Source organism: Sciurus carolinensis, chromosome 17, assembly GCF_902686445.1.
Source record: "Sciurus carolinensis chromosome 17, mSciCar1.2, whole genome shotgun sequence".
NCBI lineage: Eukaryota > Metazoa > Chordata > Mammalia > Rodentia > Sciuridae > Sciurus > Sciurus carolinensis.
This window is the reverse complement of record NC_062229.1, coordinates 9,475,320-9,490,090: the sequence shown is the minus strand read 5'-3', so window position 1 is coordinate 9,490,090 and position 14,771 is coordinate 9,475,320. Positions and strand designations below refer to the sequence as shown.

The 14,771-nt window shown below is 39.6% G+C and overlaps 1 protein-coding gene across 1 annotated transcript; it reads right to left on the bottom strand.

Moving 5' to 3' along the window:
- Positions 1–13,173: 13,173 nt before the first annotated feature.
- LOC124967987 (olfactory receptor 7E24-like) lies at positions 13,174–14,136 on the bottom strand. Its single transcript, XM_047530402.1, has one exon. The coding sequence runs from the start codon at positions 14,047–14,049 to the stop codon at positions 13,174–13,176; it is 876 nt and encodes a 291-aa protein (XP_047386358.1). The 5' UTR covers positions 14,050–14,136.
- Between the last annotated feature and the right edge of the window lie 635 nt (positions 14,137–14,771).

Here is a 14,771-nt window from a genome sequence, read left to right as displayed (position 1 = left end):
GTTTCTTGCTTCACCCGCTCGTACTCCTTACAAAAGCTTCCCCCCAATATTTACTCATTGTCAAGACAGAAATTGGGATTATAAAGAGGTGGCTCTGGGATTCTCTATGTCTCCATCCCTTAAGAAGTTTTCCTATAATTTCACAAAAAATGGTACCTCTACCGGATCGGGGTGACCCTTTTATCAGTGGCTGATAAGTAATTGGGCCGGAACCACGGCTGACATCTCTGCTTTAGCCTTATTAAAAGGAGGCAATTTCTCTTTGCATAATGCAACAGGTACTGTCACGGAAGATATACAGAAAGGACATTGACTAGGAAACTTGTTGTTGCATAAGCAGCTATTTAACGCTACTCTTCCCCCCGCTCCAGTATGCTTAAACCCCCCCTTTTCTATTTCTATTATCAAACAGTTCAGAAGTGATTTTAAATTGTTCTAATGACAATATTACCTGCCTGCTTTCAGAGTGTTGGAACGGTAGTGAATCTGTTGCTGTGATTGTAAAGGTACCCACCTTTGTACCTGTCCCAGTGGAGGTCAATCCAGATAATTTTCCGTTGGTGGACCTCTTCAGAGAAAAGAGAGACTTTGGCATTACCGCAGCCATAATAACTGCTATTGCTGTCTCTGCTGCTGCAGCCACTACCGCTGCTCTAGCCATGACCAATCAAGTTCAAACAGCACAAACCATTAATCAAGTCATACAGCAAACTGCACAGGTGCTAGAATCCCAGGACCGCGTCAACAGACATATCTTATCAGGGATCTTGGCGGCGAATCAAAGGATCGATTTACTACAAGTACAGTTGGATGAACTTTTCAACATTGCACAAGTTGGATGCATCGGGAATCATAAACACATGGGTATAACTCCAGTAAGATATGAAGAAGCAAAGAATCAAAGCCACTTGATTTCCGCCTTTCTTGCAGGCAACTGGTCCCTAGAAGCTGAGAAGATGATGAATCAACAATTATTGCAGATTGCGATTTTAAATGACACCCGTGTTGAGCCTGTTACTTTGAGTCAGTTCTCCAACTGGCTCACCTCTGCCTTTAGTTATTTTAAAGAATGTGTTGGTGTGGGGATCTTTGGATGTATTTGTTTTGCAGGCACTTGCCTTTGCCTTTGGCTTATTTGCAAGCTCAGAGTGCGTCAAGCACGTGAAAAGGCGGTGTTAATTCAGGCTGTGTTGGCCATTGAGCAAGGGGTGTCACCTTCTGTGTGGCTGGCTAATCTGGCATGGGAATAAGTGCCATTTTTAGTATATCTCTGTTAGCGTTAGAATTATCACTTATGCTAGGTGTCTGCAGGGTACTGCTATAATTACTATGTACTTTTCTTTGAGGACTGTGTATTTGCATCCTGGAGATTTCTTGTACTAATTAAAGCTTCAATTTTCTTGTAACTTCCACCTTTGATCTTGAGCTATAACAATGATGTTGGAGGAGAGAACTGTTACTGTGTGCCTTGTGTTCATTATGGTGCCCCTGTATTGTGCAGCATTGGCAAGAAGGGTGATGTGTTTTCCTACCTCAGGCCTTTGCAGTTGTGTAAGCTGGATAAGCTCCCCCCAAGTATGGTTTTACATACCGTTATGTCTTCATGGATGCAGGATGCGAGGCAATGCACTGCACTTGAGAGTTTTATTTTGAACCTCAAGGAAGGCATGCCCTATTGCATGTGGGTTTGATGTCCATGTCCCACCCTATGAAAAAAGGCATCGGCTTAGGTGATGTCAGGCCCGGAGAAGGCGCCACTCTGGGACTGACGTTCACTATCTGCCACTTTTGCACAGTAGGATAGGGCCTCTACCTTCACCTGTGTTCATAACATAAAGAAGGGGGAGCTGTGGCGGCCGCCACGCTGCCATGATAAGATGGCGCTGGTTTCCGCTAAAGCCTGAAGTGCATTCTAGGTAAACAAGCCCATATTTGGTTATGCCAACTGTTGCATGCGGGAGCACCTATGAACATAGGCCAAGTGGCAGGAGTAGATTGGCTATTGCAAGAGTATAAAGATGTACGAATTCGGCTCAAGGAAGTAGAAGAAAATCCATGGTTGTATAGTATAGTTGTATAGTAATAAGGTCCTGATTAAACTGCTGAAGGAAGATTCCTGTGTCGTGCTTTCTTGCGGGTGAGGGACACCACATCCCTGAGGGAGGAAGAAATCCAAATATGGCACCCATAAAGTTTATCAGTGCATAATTAGTAAAAATGTCAGAACACACAAGATCAAGAGTTGAAAGTGTCACAGGAGAAATCAGTGATCCCCTTTTCTCTAAAGTGTTTAAAGTGCAAGACAATCAGATTGAAGCTGGGAAACCAAAGGACTGGAAAAGAAGAAAAGAAAGAAAAGATAACAGAATGAAGAAGACATGTTGGGGATAGTGGTGAGGGGTAATGCTGAAATGGTGGCTGGGTAATAAGGCATGGGTGACAGATGGCCACAGACTAGCATAGGAAATCGCAGCAGAAGCAGACCATCCATACTTCCAGAAATGACAGAGGTAGCTGTGTTAGGCAGTCCACATAGGAGAGGCCTCTTGTGAAACTGGATGTCCACAATCATCTTGGGGACTCAGGGGAGATGAAGCAGATGTCAGCTAAGCACATGATGGAGAAAAAGAAGCACATGGGGGTGTGGAGGTGGGAGTCAGGGCTGACAGCCAGGATGACAATCAGGTTCCCAAACACCAAGGGAAGATACGATCCAAAGAGGTCATGCTACAGTCCCACGTCACCCTAGGGATCCATGAGATAGAATTCTGAAAAACAAGTTATATTTTTTAGCTCTGTATTGTTGGGACACCTATTGAAATTAAAAAAAAAAAAAAAAAAGAGGTTGTTTTTTTTTTTTTTCCCTATTCTTTTTTTTTATTGTAAACAAATGGATACATGTGCTTTCTCTGTTTGTACATGGCGTACAGGCATACCATTTGTGTAATCATAAATTTACATAGGGTAATGTTGTTTGATTCATTCTTTTATTTTTTTCCCTTCCCCCCGACCCCTCCCACCCCTCTTTTCCCTCTATACTGTCCTTCCTTCCTCCATTCTTGCCCCCTCCCTAACCCTAACTCTAACCCTAACACTAACCCCTTCCACCCCCCATTATGTGTCATCATCCACTTATTAGCGATATCATTCTTCCTTTGGTTTTTTGAGATTGGCTTATCTCACTTAGCATGATATTCTCCAGTTTCATCCATTTGCCTGCAAATGCCATAATTTTATCATTCTTTATGGCTGAGTAATATTCCAATGTTTATCCATTCATCAATTGAAGGAAATCTAGGTTGGTTCCACAATCTAGCTATTGTGACCTGAGCAGCTATGAACATTGATGTTGCTGTATCTCTGTAATATGCTGATTGTAAGTCCTTTGGGTATAGGCCAAGGAGTGGGATAGCTGGGTCAAATGGTGGTTCCATTCCAAGTTTTCTAAGGAGTCTCCACACTGCTGTCCAGAGTGGCTGCACTAATTTGCAGCCCTACCAGCAATGTATGAGTGTACCTTTCTCCCCACATCCTCGCCAACACCTGTTGTTGCTTGTATTCTTGATAATCGCCATTCTAATTGGGGTGAGATGGAATCTTAGGGTGGTTTTGATTTGCATTTCTCTTATTACTAGAGATGTTGAACATTTTTCCATATGTTTGTTGATTACTTGTAGATCTTCTTCTGTGAAGTGTCTATACATTTCCTTAGCCCATTAGTCGATTGAATTATTTGCATTCTTGGTGTAGAGTTTTTTGAGTTCTTTATAGATTCTGGAGATTAGTGCTGTATCTGAAGTATGATTGGCAAAGATTTTCTTCCACTCTGTAGGCTCTTTCTTTCGCATTGCTGATAGTTTTCTTTGCTGAGAGAAAGCTTTTTAGCTTGAATCTATCCCAGTTGTTGATTCTTGCTTTTATTTCTTGTGCTATGGAAGTCCTGTTGAGGACGTCTGGTCCTAAGCCGACATGTTGAAGATCTGGACCTACTTTTTATTCTATAAGATGCAAGGTCTCTGGTCTGATTCTGAGGTCCTTAATCCATTTTGAGTTTAGTTTCATGCATGGTGAGAGATATGGGTTTAGTTTCATTCTGTTGCATATGTTTTCCAATTCTCCCAGCACCATTTGTTGAAGAGGCTATCTTTTCTCCATTGCATATTTTTGGCCCCTTTGTCTAGTATGAGAAAATTGTATTTATTTGGGTTTGTGTCTGTGTCCTCTATTCTGTACCATTGATCTACCTTTCTATTTTAGTACCAATACCATGCCGTTTTTGTTACTATTGCTTTGTAGAAGAGTTGAAGATCTGGTATTGCAATACCCCCTGCTTCACTCTTTCTGCCAAGGATTGCTTTAGCTATTCTGGGATTTTTATTCTTCCAGATGAATTTCATAATTGCTTGCTCTATTTCTGTAAGGTACATCATTGGAATTTTAATTGGAATTAAATTGAATCTGTATAGAACTTTTGGTAGTATGGCCATTTTGACAATGTTAATTCTTCCTATCCAGGAACATGGGAGATCTTTCCATCTTCTAAGGTTTTCTTTAATTTCTTTCTTTAGTGTTCTGTAGTTCTCATTATAGAGGTCTTTCACCTCTTTTGTGAGATTGATTCCCAAGTATTTTATTTTTTTCGAAGCTATTGTGAATGGGGTAGTTTTCCTAATTTCTCTTTCTGAAGATTCATCACTTATGTATAAAAATGCCTTAGATTTATGTGCATTGATCTTATATCCCACTACTTTACTGAATTCACCAATGAGATCTAAAAGTTTTCTGGTGGAATTTCCTGGTTCCTCTAAGTATACAATCATATCATCACCAAATAGGGATAGTTTGAGTTCTTCTTTTCCTATTCGTATCCCTTTAATTTCTTTGGTCTGTCTAATTGCTCTGGCTAGAGTTTCAAGGACAATATTGAAAAGAAGTGGTGAAAGAGGGCATCCCTGCCTTGTTCCAGTTTTTAGGGGTAATGCTTTCAGTTTTTCACCATTTAGAATGATATTAGCCATGGGCTTAGCATAGATGGCCTTTACAATGTTAAGGAATGTTCCCACTATCCTTATTTTTTCTAGTGTTTTGAGCATGAAGGGGTGCTGTATTTTATCAAATGCTTTCTCTGCATCTATTGAAATAATCATGTCATTCTTGACTTTAAGTCTATTGATATGGTGAATGACATTTATTGATTTCCTGATGTTGAACCAACCTTGCATCCCTGGGATGAAACCCACTTGATCATGGTGCACTATCTTTTTAATATGTTTTTGTATGCGTTGCCCCAATCAGTGGCTCATCTATGTATGTCAAACAAATCCTTCTCAATTTTAGAAAACAAATAGACCATAACACAATAATACTAGGTGATTTTAACATGCCTCTCTCACCACTGGACAGATTTTCCAAACAAAAATTGAACAAAGAAACCATAGATCTAAATAACACAATCAATAATTTAGACTTAACAGACATTTATAGAATATACCATCCAAACAAGAACGAATACACTTTCTTCTCAGCAGCACATGGATCCTTCTCTAAAATAGACCATATATTATGCCACAAAGCTAATGTCAGCAAATACAAGAAGATAGAGACACTACCTTGTATTCTATCAGATCATAATGGATTGAAGTTAGAAATAAATAAAAGAGTAAAAAACAGAAACTACTCCAACACCTGGAGATTAAACATTATGGTATTATATGATGAATGGATAACAGAAGATATTAGGAAGGAAATTAAAAAATTCTTAGAGGTAAATGAGAACAAAGAAACATCATATCAAAATCTCTGGGACATTATGAAAGCAGTACTTAGAGGAAAATTTATTGCATGGAGCGCATTTAATAAAAGAAGTAAAACTCAACAAATAAATGACCTAACACTATAGCTCAAAGCCCTAGAAAAAGAAGAACAGACCAACACCAAAAGTAGTAGAAGACAGGAAATAGTTAAACTCAGAGCTGAAATCAATGAAATTGAAACAAAAGAAACAATACAAAAAATTGACAAAATAAATAGTTGGTTGTTCGAAAAAATAAACAAAACTGATAAACCTTTAGCCACACTAACAAAGAGAAGACGAGAGAAAACCCAAATCACTAAAATTCGGAATGAAAAAGGAAATATCACAACAGACATGACTGAAATACAAAACATAATTAGAAGCTATTTTGAAAATCTATACTCCAACACAATAGAAAATTTCAAAGACATCAACAAGTTTCAAGAGACATATGAATTGCCTAAACTGAACGAGGAGCACATACACAATTTAAATAGACCAATTTCAAGTAATGAAATAGAAGAAGTCATCAAAAGCCTACCAACAAAGAAAAGTCCAGGACCAGATGGGTTCTCAGCCGAGTTCTATAAAACCTTTAAAGAAGAGCTCATTCCAATACTTCTCAAAGTATTCCATAAAATAGAAGAGGAAGGAACCCTCCCAAACTCATTCTATGAAGCCAATATTACCATGATACCTAAACCAGACAGAGACACATCGAGGAAAGAAAATTTCAGACCAATATCCTTAGTGAACATCGATGCAAAAATTCTAAAAAAAGAGGTTTTTAAGCAGGGAAACATGTATATCAGCATTCAGGAATTATCTACATTTTAAACTGAAGCAATTCACTAGGAATGTCCTCACATTTGAGGAACAAACACCTATTGCAATATTTCTCATCTGTGGAAAACCCATTCCTCTTAGATTTCCTGCTTCATTAATTTTGGAGTTATTCACCTGTTTCTAAAAACATATATTAGAGACTGCTATCATGGGGATGTTGCATATCCCCAGAACGCCCATGTGATAACAGCTCAATCCCCAGGTTCATCATTGGAAGGACTCGGACCTTCAAGGGGTGGAATTTAGTGGGTGGCATTTGGGTCATTCCACATGTGTTCCAGTAAGTGACAGAGGGATCCCAGTCACTCCTCTCCCTCTCCTTTCCCCTTGGTAATTGAGTGAGCAGTTTGGTTCTTCTATGTGCTCCACCATCATATCCAGCCTCACTACAAACCCAAAACAATGGGGCCAGGTAAACCTGGAAAGAATGCTCCCAGCTTGTGAGACAAAGCAAATGTTCTCTGTTTATAAGTCGATTCAGGCATTTGCTATATTAATAGGAAGCTGGCTAATGCAGAGAAGTAAAAGTGTAAAATGTGTCACAGCCTAAGTTTCATCTCTGCCACCCACAACTTTCTACTTCTTTATGCCTTTTTCTACTTGTGAAAAGCTTTGCAATGATTTTAGAATAATTAGAGGTCGTAGATAATACTAAAGGATGTCACAGGACCCGAGAGTCTATGCCAAGGACTCAACAGAGAGCAATTTTATCTTCACTCTAATTTTGAAGACATTCCTTAAAGGAGTAAGAGTATATCCACAGGATGCTAAAACACAAAAACAACAAAAACAAAACTAAAAGTAAATAACAGAAATGTCAGTAGAATGGAGGAAAAGGTATTAGGTCCAAGGCTTGGCATCTATACAGCCATTTTAAATTCTTACCAAAAGTTGCTTTCTGCCCTAGAGGGGTACTTACAGAGAAAACAAGAGTTAAAATGTAACCTCCCCTTCCTGTCTCTCATTAGCCACCCCGCTGGAAAATCCCCTGCTTGTCCCATCAGCCCTTCATAAGTTCTTTCCAGGCAGCTCATAGGAGTTCATGTGATTGTACACAAGCCATCCAAACTGCTCCCTAAAACACCCCAGAGCTGGGCTGGGGCTGTGGCTGAGTGGTAGAGCAGTTGCCTAGCATGTGTGAGGCACTGGGTTCGATTCTCAGCACCACAAATAAATTAATTAAATAAAGGTACATTGACAACTAGAAAAAACATTAAAAAAAAACTCTAGAGCTAAGTTCTTTCTGCCTCTCTGGCTTTTCCTGAGTGACAGCCTTTGTCAGACCCTGACTGGCAAATAAACCTTTCTATGTGCGGATCTCCTCACCTGGTGTCTGTGTTGTTCATCTGCATCGCATTTTCCTTTCAAAGGGAACAGGCTGAGGGCAGAGAGGAGGAAAAGAGACTGAATTAGAACAAATTTTATTCCATGCCTTTATGTCAAAATGAATCCTAAGATTATTATGTGTATATAACAAGAAACAATAAAAAGTGAAAAAACAGTGCAGACAGAAAAGTGCCAAGAGTGGCGGAGCCACACTAAGTGTACCCAGTGTCTGTGAACCGAGGAGAAGCTTATTCAAGGATCAAAATAAGTTTTATTGTTGATGTTGACTCTATTCCCAGGATAGGATAAGTTCTGGGCAATCAGAAATGAAAGTCTTCCTTGGTAAAGACTTAAATGTGTGTTCATGGGGGAAAATAAGATGCACCACGACAGAAGCAGGGAAGAGGTAGCTTCAGATCATAGGATGATCATGTGGAATATGAAGAGTAACCTAAGTATTGGAAGGTTATCAAAATTTATTTTATGCATTTTATGCATTTTTCACATTTTATAAGGAGCATGTTTTCTCTGTGTAAACCTTACCCACTGCACATGGATCAAGCAGAAATGAACTCATAGTGCAGTGAGTGTGGAAGGCACTGAAACCTGCCCCCCTGTACAGAAGCTGCAAGCAGACGCCACAGCACTACCACCTGAACAGCATCCTGCACACACTTCCCCGAAGCGGCCTTGTGACCACAAGACTGTATTTGGGTCTTGCGGCAAAGTATGCACATCTATTTCAAGTGTTTTGACTGGTGCACACCATCACCTGCAGGGAGTACATAATTTTCCAGTTGGTGATTTTATAATTCTGTTTCAATATGTATGTAATAAATTTAGAACAGTTCCTAAAAGTTTGCCTAAAAGGTAGCCATGTCTTGTTTAAGTGGTATATAATGCCTATTGTTCCTGAAGAAAACTGATTTACTTCAACATTTTAGGTCTTTCAGTGAACATCTACTTCAAACTCTTTTACAGATATAAGTCATTATGCAACAAAGGAACATCACTTAATTCTTCAGTTTATTTTGCAACATTATCTTCAAAATCCTATGTGTCTCCATTTTTGACTCAACTCCTAATAGTTAAGATATGAAATCAGTCAAGGTTTCCTCAATAGATGGATGAATAAAGAAAAATTGGTTCATATACTCAATAGACTAATATTCAGTTGTAAAAAGATGAATAATTTTGGCACATAATACATTCTTCATCTTTTAGATTTGACTAGTGGATATCATATAAATTAAATTAATCACAGAAAGGAATATCCATGTATTCTCACACATGGAAGATGTGAAGATAAAAATGTGGATATCAAAGAAGCAGAGAATAGCATAATTACTGTCAAGGCTGGGAAGCATAGGGGAGTAGGGGCATAGAGATAGCTTGTTTATTAAGTGTGAAAATATCTTTATAGAGAATTGTGAGTCATGGTGGTGCAAGTCTTTAATCCCAGCTACATAGGAGGCTAAGACAGGAGGATCACAAGTTCAAGATCAGCCTCAACAACTTAATGAAACACTATCTCAGTAGAAAAAAGTAAAAAGGGATGGGAATGTAACTCAGTGGCAGAGTTCCTCTGGGATTAATCCCGAGTATGAAAGGAAAGTAAAAAAGTAAGGAAGAAAAGAAGGAAGGGAGGGAGGGAGGGAGGGAGGGAGGAAGGAAGGAAGGAAGAAAGGAAAGAATGAAAGAAGGAAGGAAGAACAGGAAAAGGAGAAGGAAGAGAAGAAAGAAAGGAAAGAGAAAATTTAAAGGAAAGGTATTAAATCTTGTGTTTATAGCACAGATGGGGGACTATAGTTCACAATAATTGATTGTGTACTTCAAAACAGCTGGAATAATGAATTTTCAACGTTTCTAACACAAAGAAATGATGAATGTTTAAGGTGATAGGTACCAAATTTTTCTTACTTTATATTCCATGTTGTATACAAGTTTTGCAATGTCACACCATAAACATAAATCTGCCAATTCAAAGTCATTACAAAAAGCTTTAAAAAGAGACATTCTCTGTGACATGTACATCATAGTTACCTGAATTTGACAGTTTGTGCATGTTCAATGTATCCATCAATTACCTGCACTTGTGGTGAAATACAAAAATTTGTTACTATAAAACATTCTCTCATTATTAAGGTATGTAATCCACAATCATGGTAGAGCACAAAGAAATTTTATTTTCTGTATAAGGAACAGTAAGTCCATTTGGCTCCTCTGAAGATAACAGGCCCCTGGTACTAGGATCAGGGGATCATTAGTGAGCCCTGATCTTTCTTCTATCCACCTCTCTGTGTTCAAGTTCCCTACTGGAAATAGGGATTAAAAACACCCACATCCAGGAAATGGAGTCATAATAATGAAGTGGTCATTTTAATGAAGAATTCATCATTGTGGGAATAGCCAGTTTAGCCATGAACGCAGTCACAGTCTCTTGGTGAACTTCCTAAGAGCGTGGGATGACTTAAAATCCTCCAGTGACTCTGAGCCCGAGCAATAAGGTTTACCTGTCTTTTCTCTTTCCACCTCTACTTTTTACGTTTATGAAATTTTCATCCATGACTTTTGAATAATTCAATGTTGCTGATTTTTCTTTTTAAATGAGTCTCCTGTTTCCATGACATAGACAAAAGCATTATTTGACCTCATCTCTGGTCCTGTGAGACTCCTCTGGAAGTAGGAGAGCACAGACATGAATGCCGCGGGGGGGGGGGGCAGTCACACCCCAGCTCGGTCCTCAGAACCAAGGAGGGCTAACATTATGGAGCAGGATTTTAACCCTTGATGCCTGTCCTGTGCCAAGTAAGGTATAGGCTCCGGGAAACCGAATGACAAACTCGGTAATTTCTCCCCAAAAATTCAGCATTTATTCCCAGGAGGACAAAAATGCAAGTCCTACAGGGAACTGGGAAAGCCTTAACTGGAGGTCAGAGGATACATAAGTCAAAATACACTGATTAGCCTATGTCTTCATGGCAATAATAAAGGTATCTCCTATTTTCCCTTTTTTATGGGTCCATCACCTATCAATCACATAGGGAGCATCCAGTATCCTTTTAATCTACACTCAATGCAGTTGTATCATGTGGAAATCCAGACAAATGACAATGCTGAGTCTTAGACATATTAACAAACTTCCAGACATCTCAGAAATAGGTAAAGATATAGGGACTCAGACTTAGATGATTTCTCTCTGGATCCAATGTAGAGAACATTTTAATTGTTTCTCAACCATATAAAGATTTTAGTAGAGGTCCTGAGGACTTTACCCCAGGGACATCCTGGGCAGACTATCTATTTCCATGTTCTCGAGCACAAATAAAATCATGGTCTGATTTTCTATCTCCTTTTGATTTTTTTTTTTTTTGATACTGGAAGCTAAAACAGGTTCTCTTTGCACTGAGCCAAATCCACAGTCTCCCTTTTCTTTTCTTTTATTTATTTATTTTGTTTTATTTTGAGAGAAGGTCTCACTAAATTTCTTAGTGCTCACTAAGTAGCTGAGGTTGGCCTTGAACTTGTGATCCTCCTGACTCAGCCTCCCAAGTCACTGGAATTACAGGTGTGATCCACCACAACCGGCTTCTGACTCCTCTTGATATTCAGTGCACAGTTTACAAAGAGGAGGATGCAGAGAACTGCTTAGGGATTCTGAACTAGAGACAAAAGAGAAACATGAATTGTCAGGAAGAATTATTATGCACCTACACCATCTGTGACCTCTGCCCACCACCCCTAGTTATCCTTTCCACAGCAGAGATAGCAAGTGCCAAGAACCACTCTCCCCTGAGAGCCACAGGAACCTCAGAAGGGAAAAGCACAGTGATAAGGATGGCTTCCTAGGGTGACCTGGCAGAAAAACAACTGGCTTCTTTGTCAAAAGTCAGCCTGCCAGCATTTTTCTGATATGACACTCAGTTTCTCTAATCAAACAGCAAAATTCAAACATGGCTTCATAGTCTCTACCTGACTATTTTAGTATGTTTAACAAAAAAATTGTTGCCCTTTCTTTTTCTGTATGACAATTACAATTTACTGATTGTACCTGAGGGAAAAATACAGATGAAGTGAAACAGACTCCACAGGACACACAGGTCAGAGGGTTAAGGGCTAGCATTAGATGCCCTTAATAACAGGTGTGGTGTTTGGACACAGGTGTCCCACTTCTGTGTCAGCACCTTCGTTATCCATTTGGAGTGCTTAGGAGGCAGGTTGGAGGACACATCTTCTGTGATCACAAGCGAGATGTCCCCAGACAGGACAGTCAGCATGGAAGGAAAGCAGATATTTGCATGGCATTACAGGACTTGCCCCATGGACAGGCACAAAAACTCGACATTCTTCACAGCTTCAGTTTTGAGTATTTCCATCCTACCACCAGGCTTCCCAAAATGCTAGGTATGTTCTGAGGATGAGGAAACAACACCCAATGATCCTTTTCCCATATATCCTGACCCTCAGCACTTCCTGAGTGGTGCTGTGCCTCTGCTGGGTCATGCAGGAGGGTAAGGACGCATGTCCACCATGCCCTGTGTCCAGTGACAGCTTGGGCTCTGTCCTCAGGACTGATATGAGTGCAGTGTGAGGTGGGTTTCCCAGTGCAGACAACCATTGGAGGAGGACACAGGGTTGGAGCCCAGTGGCCCAGGGCCATTGCACAAAGCCTGGAAACTCAGGCTGATTAGTGACTATAAGATGACATTGGAATCTCCACGCACAGAGCTCACACTTAGCCAAAATGGATCCATGATATGCAAGTCTCTAGGGGCTTCCTAATAGCAGTGGAGCAAGAAGAGTAAATGAATGTCCACACAGATTTTAGACTCTTCTATTACTGAGCAGGAAGTGTCTGAATTGAATTTTTTTCTTTATTTTTAAAGAATCAACTTCATTATATTCCATTGTTAAAGGTAAAAAAGGGTAAAAAAAAATAGCACATAAAATAATTACCACTTTTACTGTACATTCCAGGGGCATTAACCTCAAACACAGCTGCACAATCATCACCATCATGAAGCTCCAGAAGATTTTTCAATTCCGAAACTAAAATTTTGAACACATTTTTTAAAGCACACTTTGTGCCTCTTTCATAAGTCTGAAAACCATTCTACTAAGAAAGCTGCTGAGGACTTAAAGCAAACAGACTAAAACATAATGTGACCCAGGACCCTGGACTCAGGAGTCTTTAAGTGTGCTTTTGTTTATTTTCCACCTTGTGTTCTACGTGGATGCCACGGCTCCTGAGTTAAGAGTGCTCTGCTGTGCAGCCTCCACAGGGCACTTTGAATGTCCCTGTTCCTCAGGCTGTAGATGAAGGGGTTCAGCATGGGGCTGACCACAGTGTACATCACTGAGGCCACCACACTGTTTTTCAGAGAATGTGACACAACTGAACCAAGGTACTCTACAATACCTGCTCCATAAAATAGACAAACCACTGACAGGTGAGACCCACAGGTGGAGAAGGCTTTGTGCTTCCCACTTGAGGATGGAATTTTCAGAATTGATGAAAATATCTGAGAGTAAGAGAGAAGGATTGCTGAGACAGGAAGAAAACCAAATACAGCACCAATAAAATAAATGACTATGTTCCTGTTAAAGAAATCAAAACAGGCCAGATTAAGAACTCGAGAAGGGTGACAGAAGTAACTGGAAATTTCCACGTCCTTGAAATAAGTAAACTGTAATGCAATTAAATTATGTATCTGGGAGTCCAAAAGACTAATTAACAATGACATCAAAATCAAGGTGGCACAGAGGCGGGGGTTCATGATAACTGGGTAGTGCAGAGGGTGACAGATTGCCACATACCGGTCATAGGCCATCACAGTCAGAAGAAGACTATCCATACAAACAAAAAGCATAAAAATAGACATCTGTGACAGGCAACCCACATAGGAGATGATTCTGCTGTGGGTTTGGATGTTCGTTAGCATGGTTGGGACCACGGTGGAGATGAAACCAATGTCAGAAAAGGACAGGTTGGAGAGGAAGAAGTACATGGGGGTGTGGAGGTGGGAGTCAGAGCTGACAGCCAGGATGATGAGCAGGTTCCCAAGCATTGTGACCAGGTACATGGACAGGAACAGTCCAAAGAGGATGGGCTGCAGGTCTGGGTCCTCTGAGAGGCCCAGGAAGAGGAATTCTGATACAGATGTTAGGTTTTGGACACCTTTGCTTGGACACCTTTTAAATTGGAAAATATAGCATTAGAATAATGGTAGATTAGATTAAGGAAACAAAAGAGTCAGCAGCCAGCACTCTCTACTTGTTTTGAATTTCAGAATTCACAACTGAAATATTCACATAGACTTCCATATACCTTCAGAAATTCTTCTGATTTTTAACAAACCTAGCGTTCTCAGAACTCTCCCATTATTGGTGGCTATTATTCACCACATTATAATACTCCTACTTTAGTGATACTGAGCAAAGCAGCATTAGAAGATCAAGAGCATTGCAGATAACAAGTTCATGTTCCCAGAAAAGTACAAACTTTTAAGAAAAACAGAAAACAAGAATTACTTTGCCATTGTAGGAAAAAAAAAGTCATTGTCATTTAAGAAATCATCAAATATACCTTTTTATTTTAAGATAATAGGATGATTTTCCTTCCTTAAAATATTTATACATCCTCTATTGTAGCTACAACTGTTATTTGAACAGCTGATTGTCAGAAAGCATTGTTATTTACCAGTCATTTCCCAGGATTTTTTGTTTGTTTTAATCATTCTTTTACTTTCTGATTGTCCTCTTTTATGAATAGATAGACCTTATCAAATTTTTGGCTTTTAAAAAT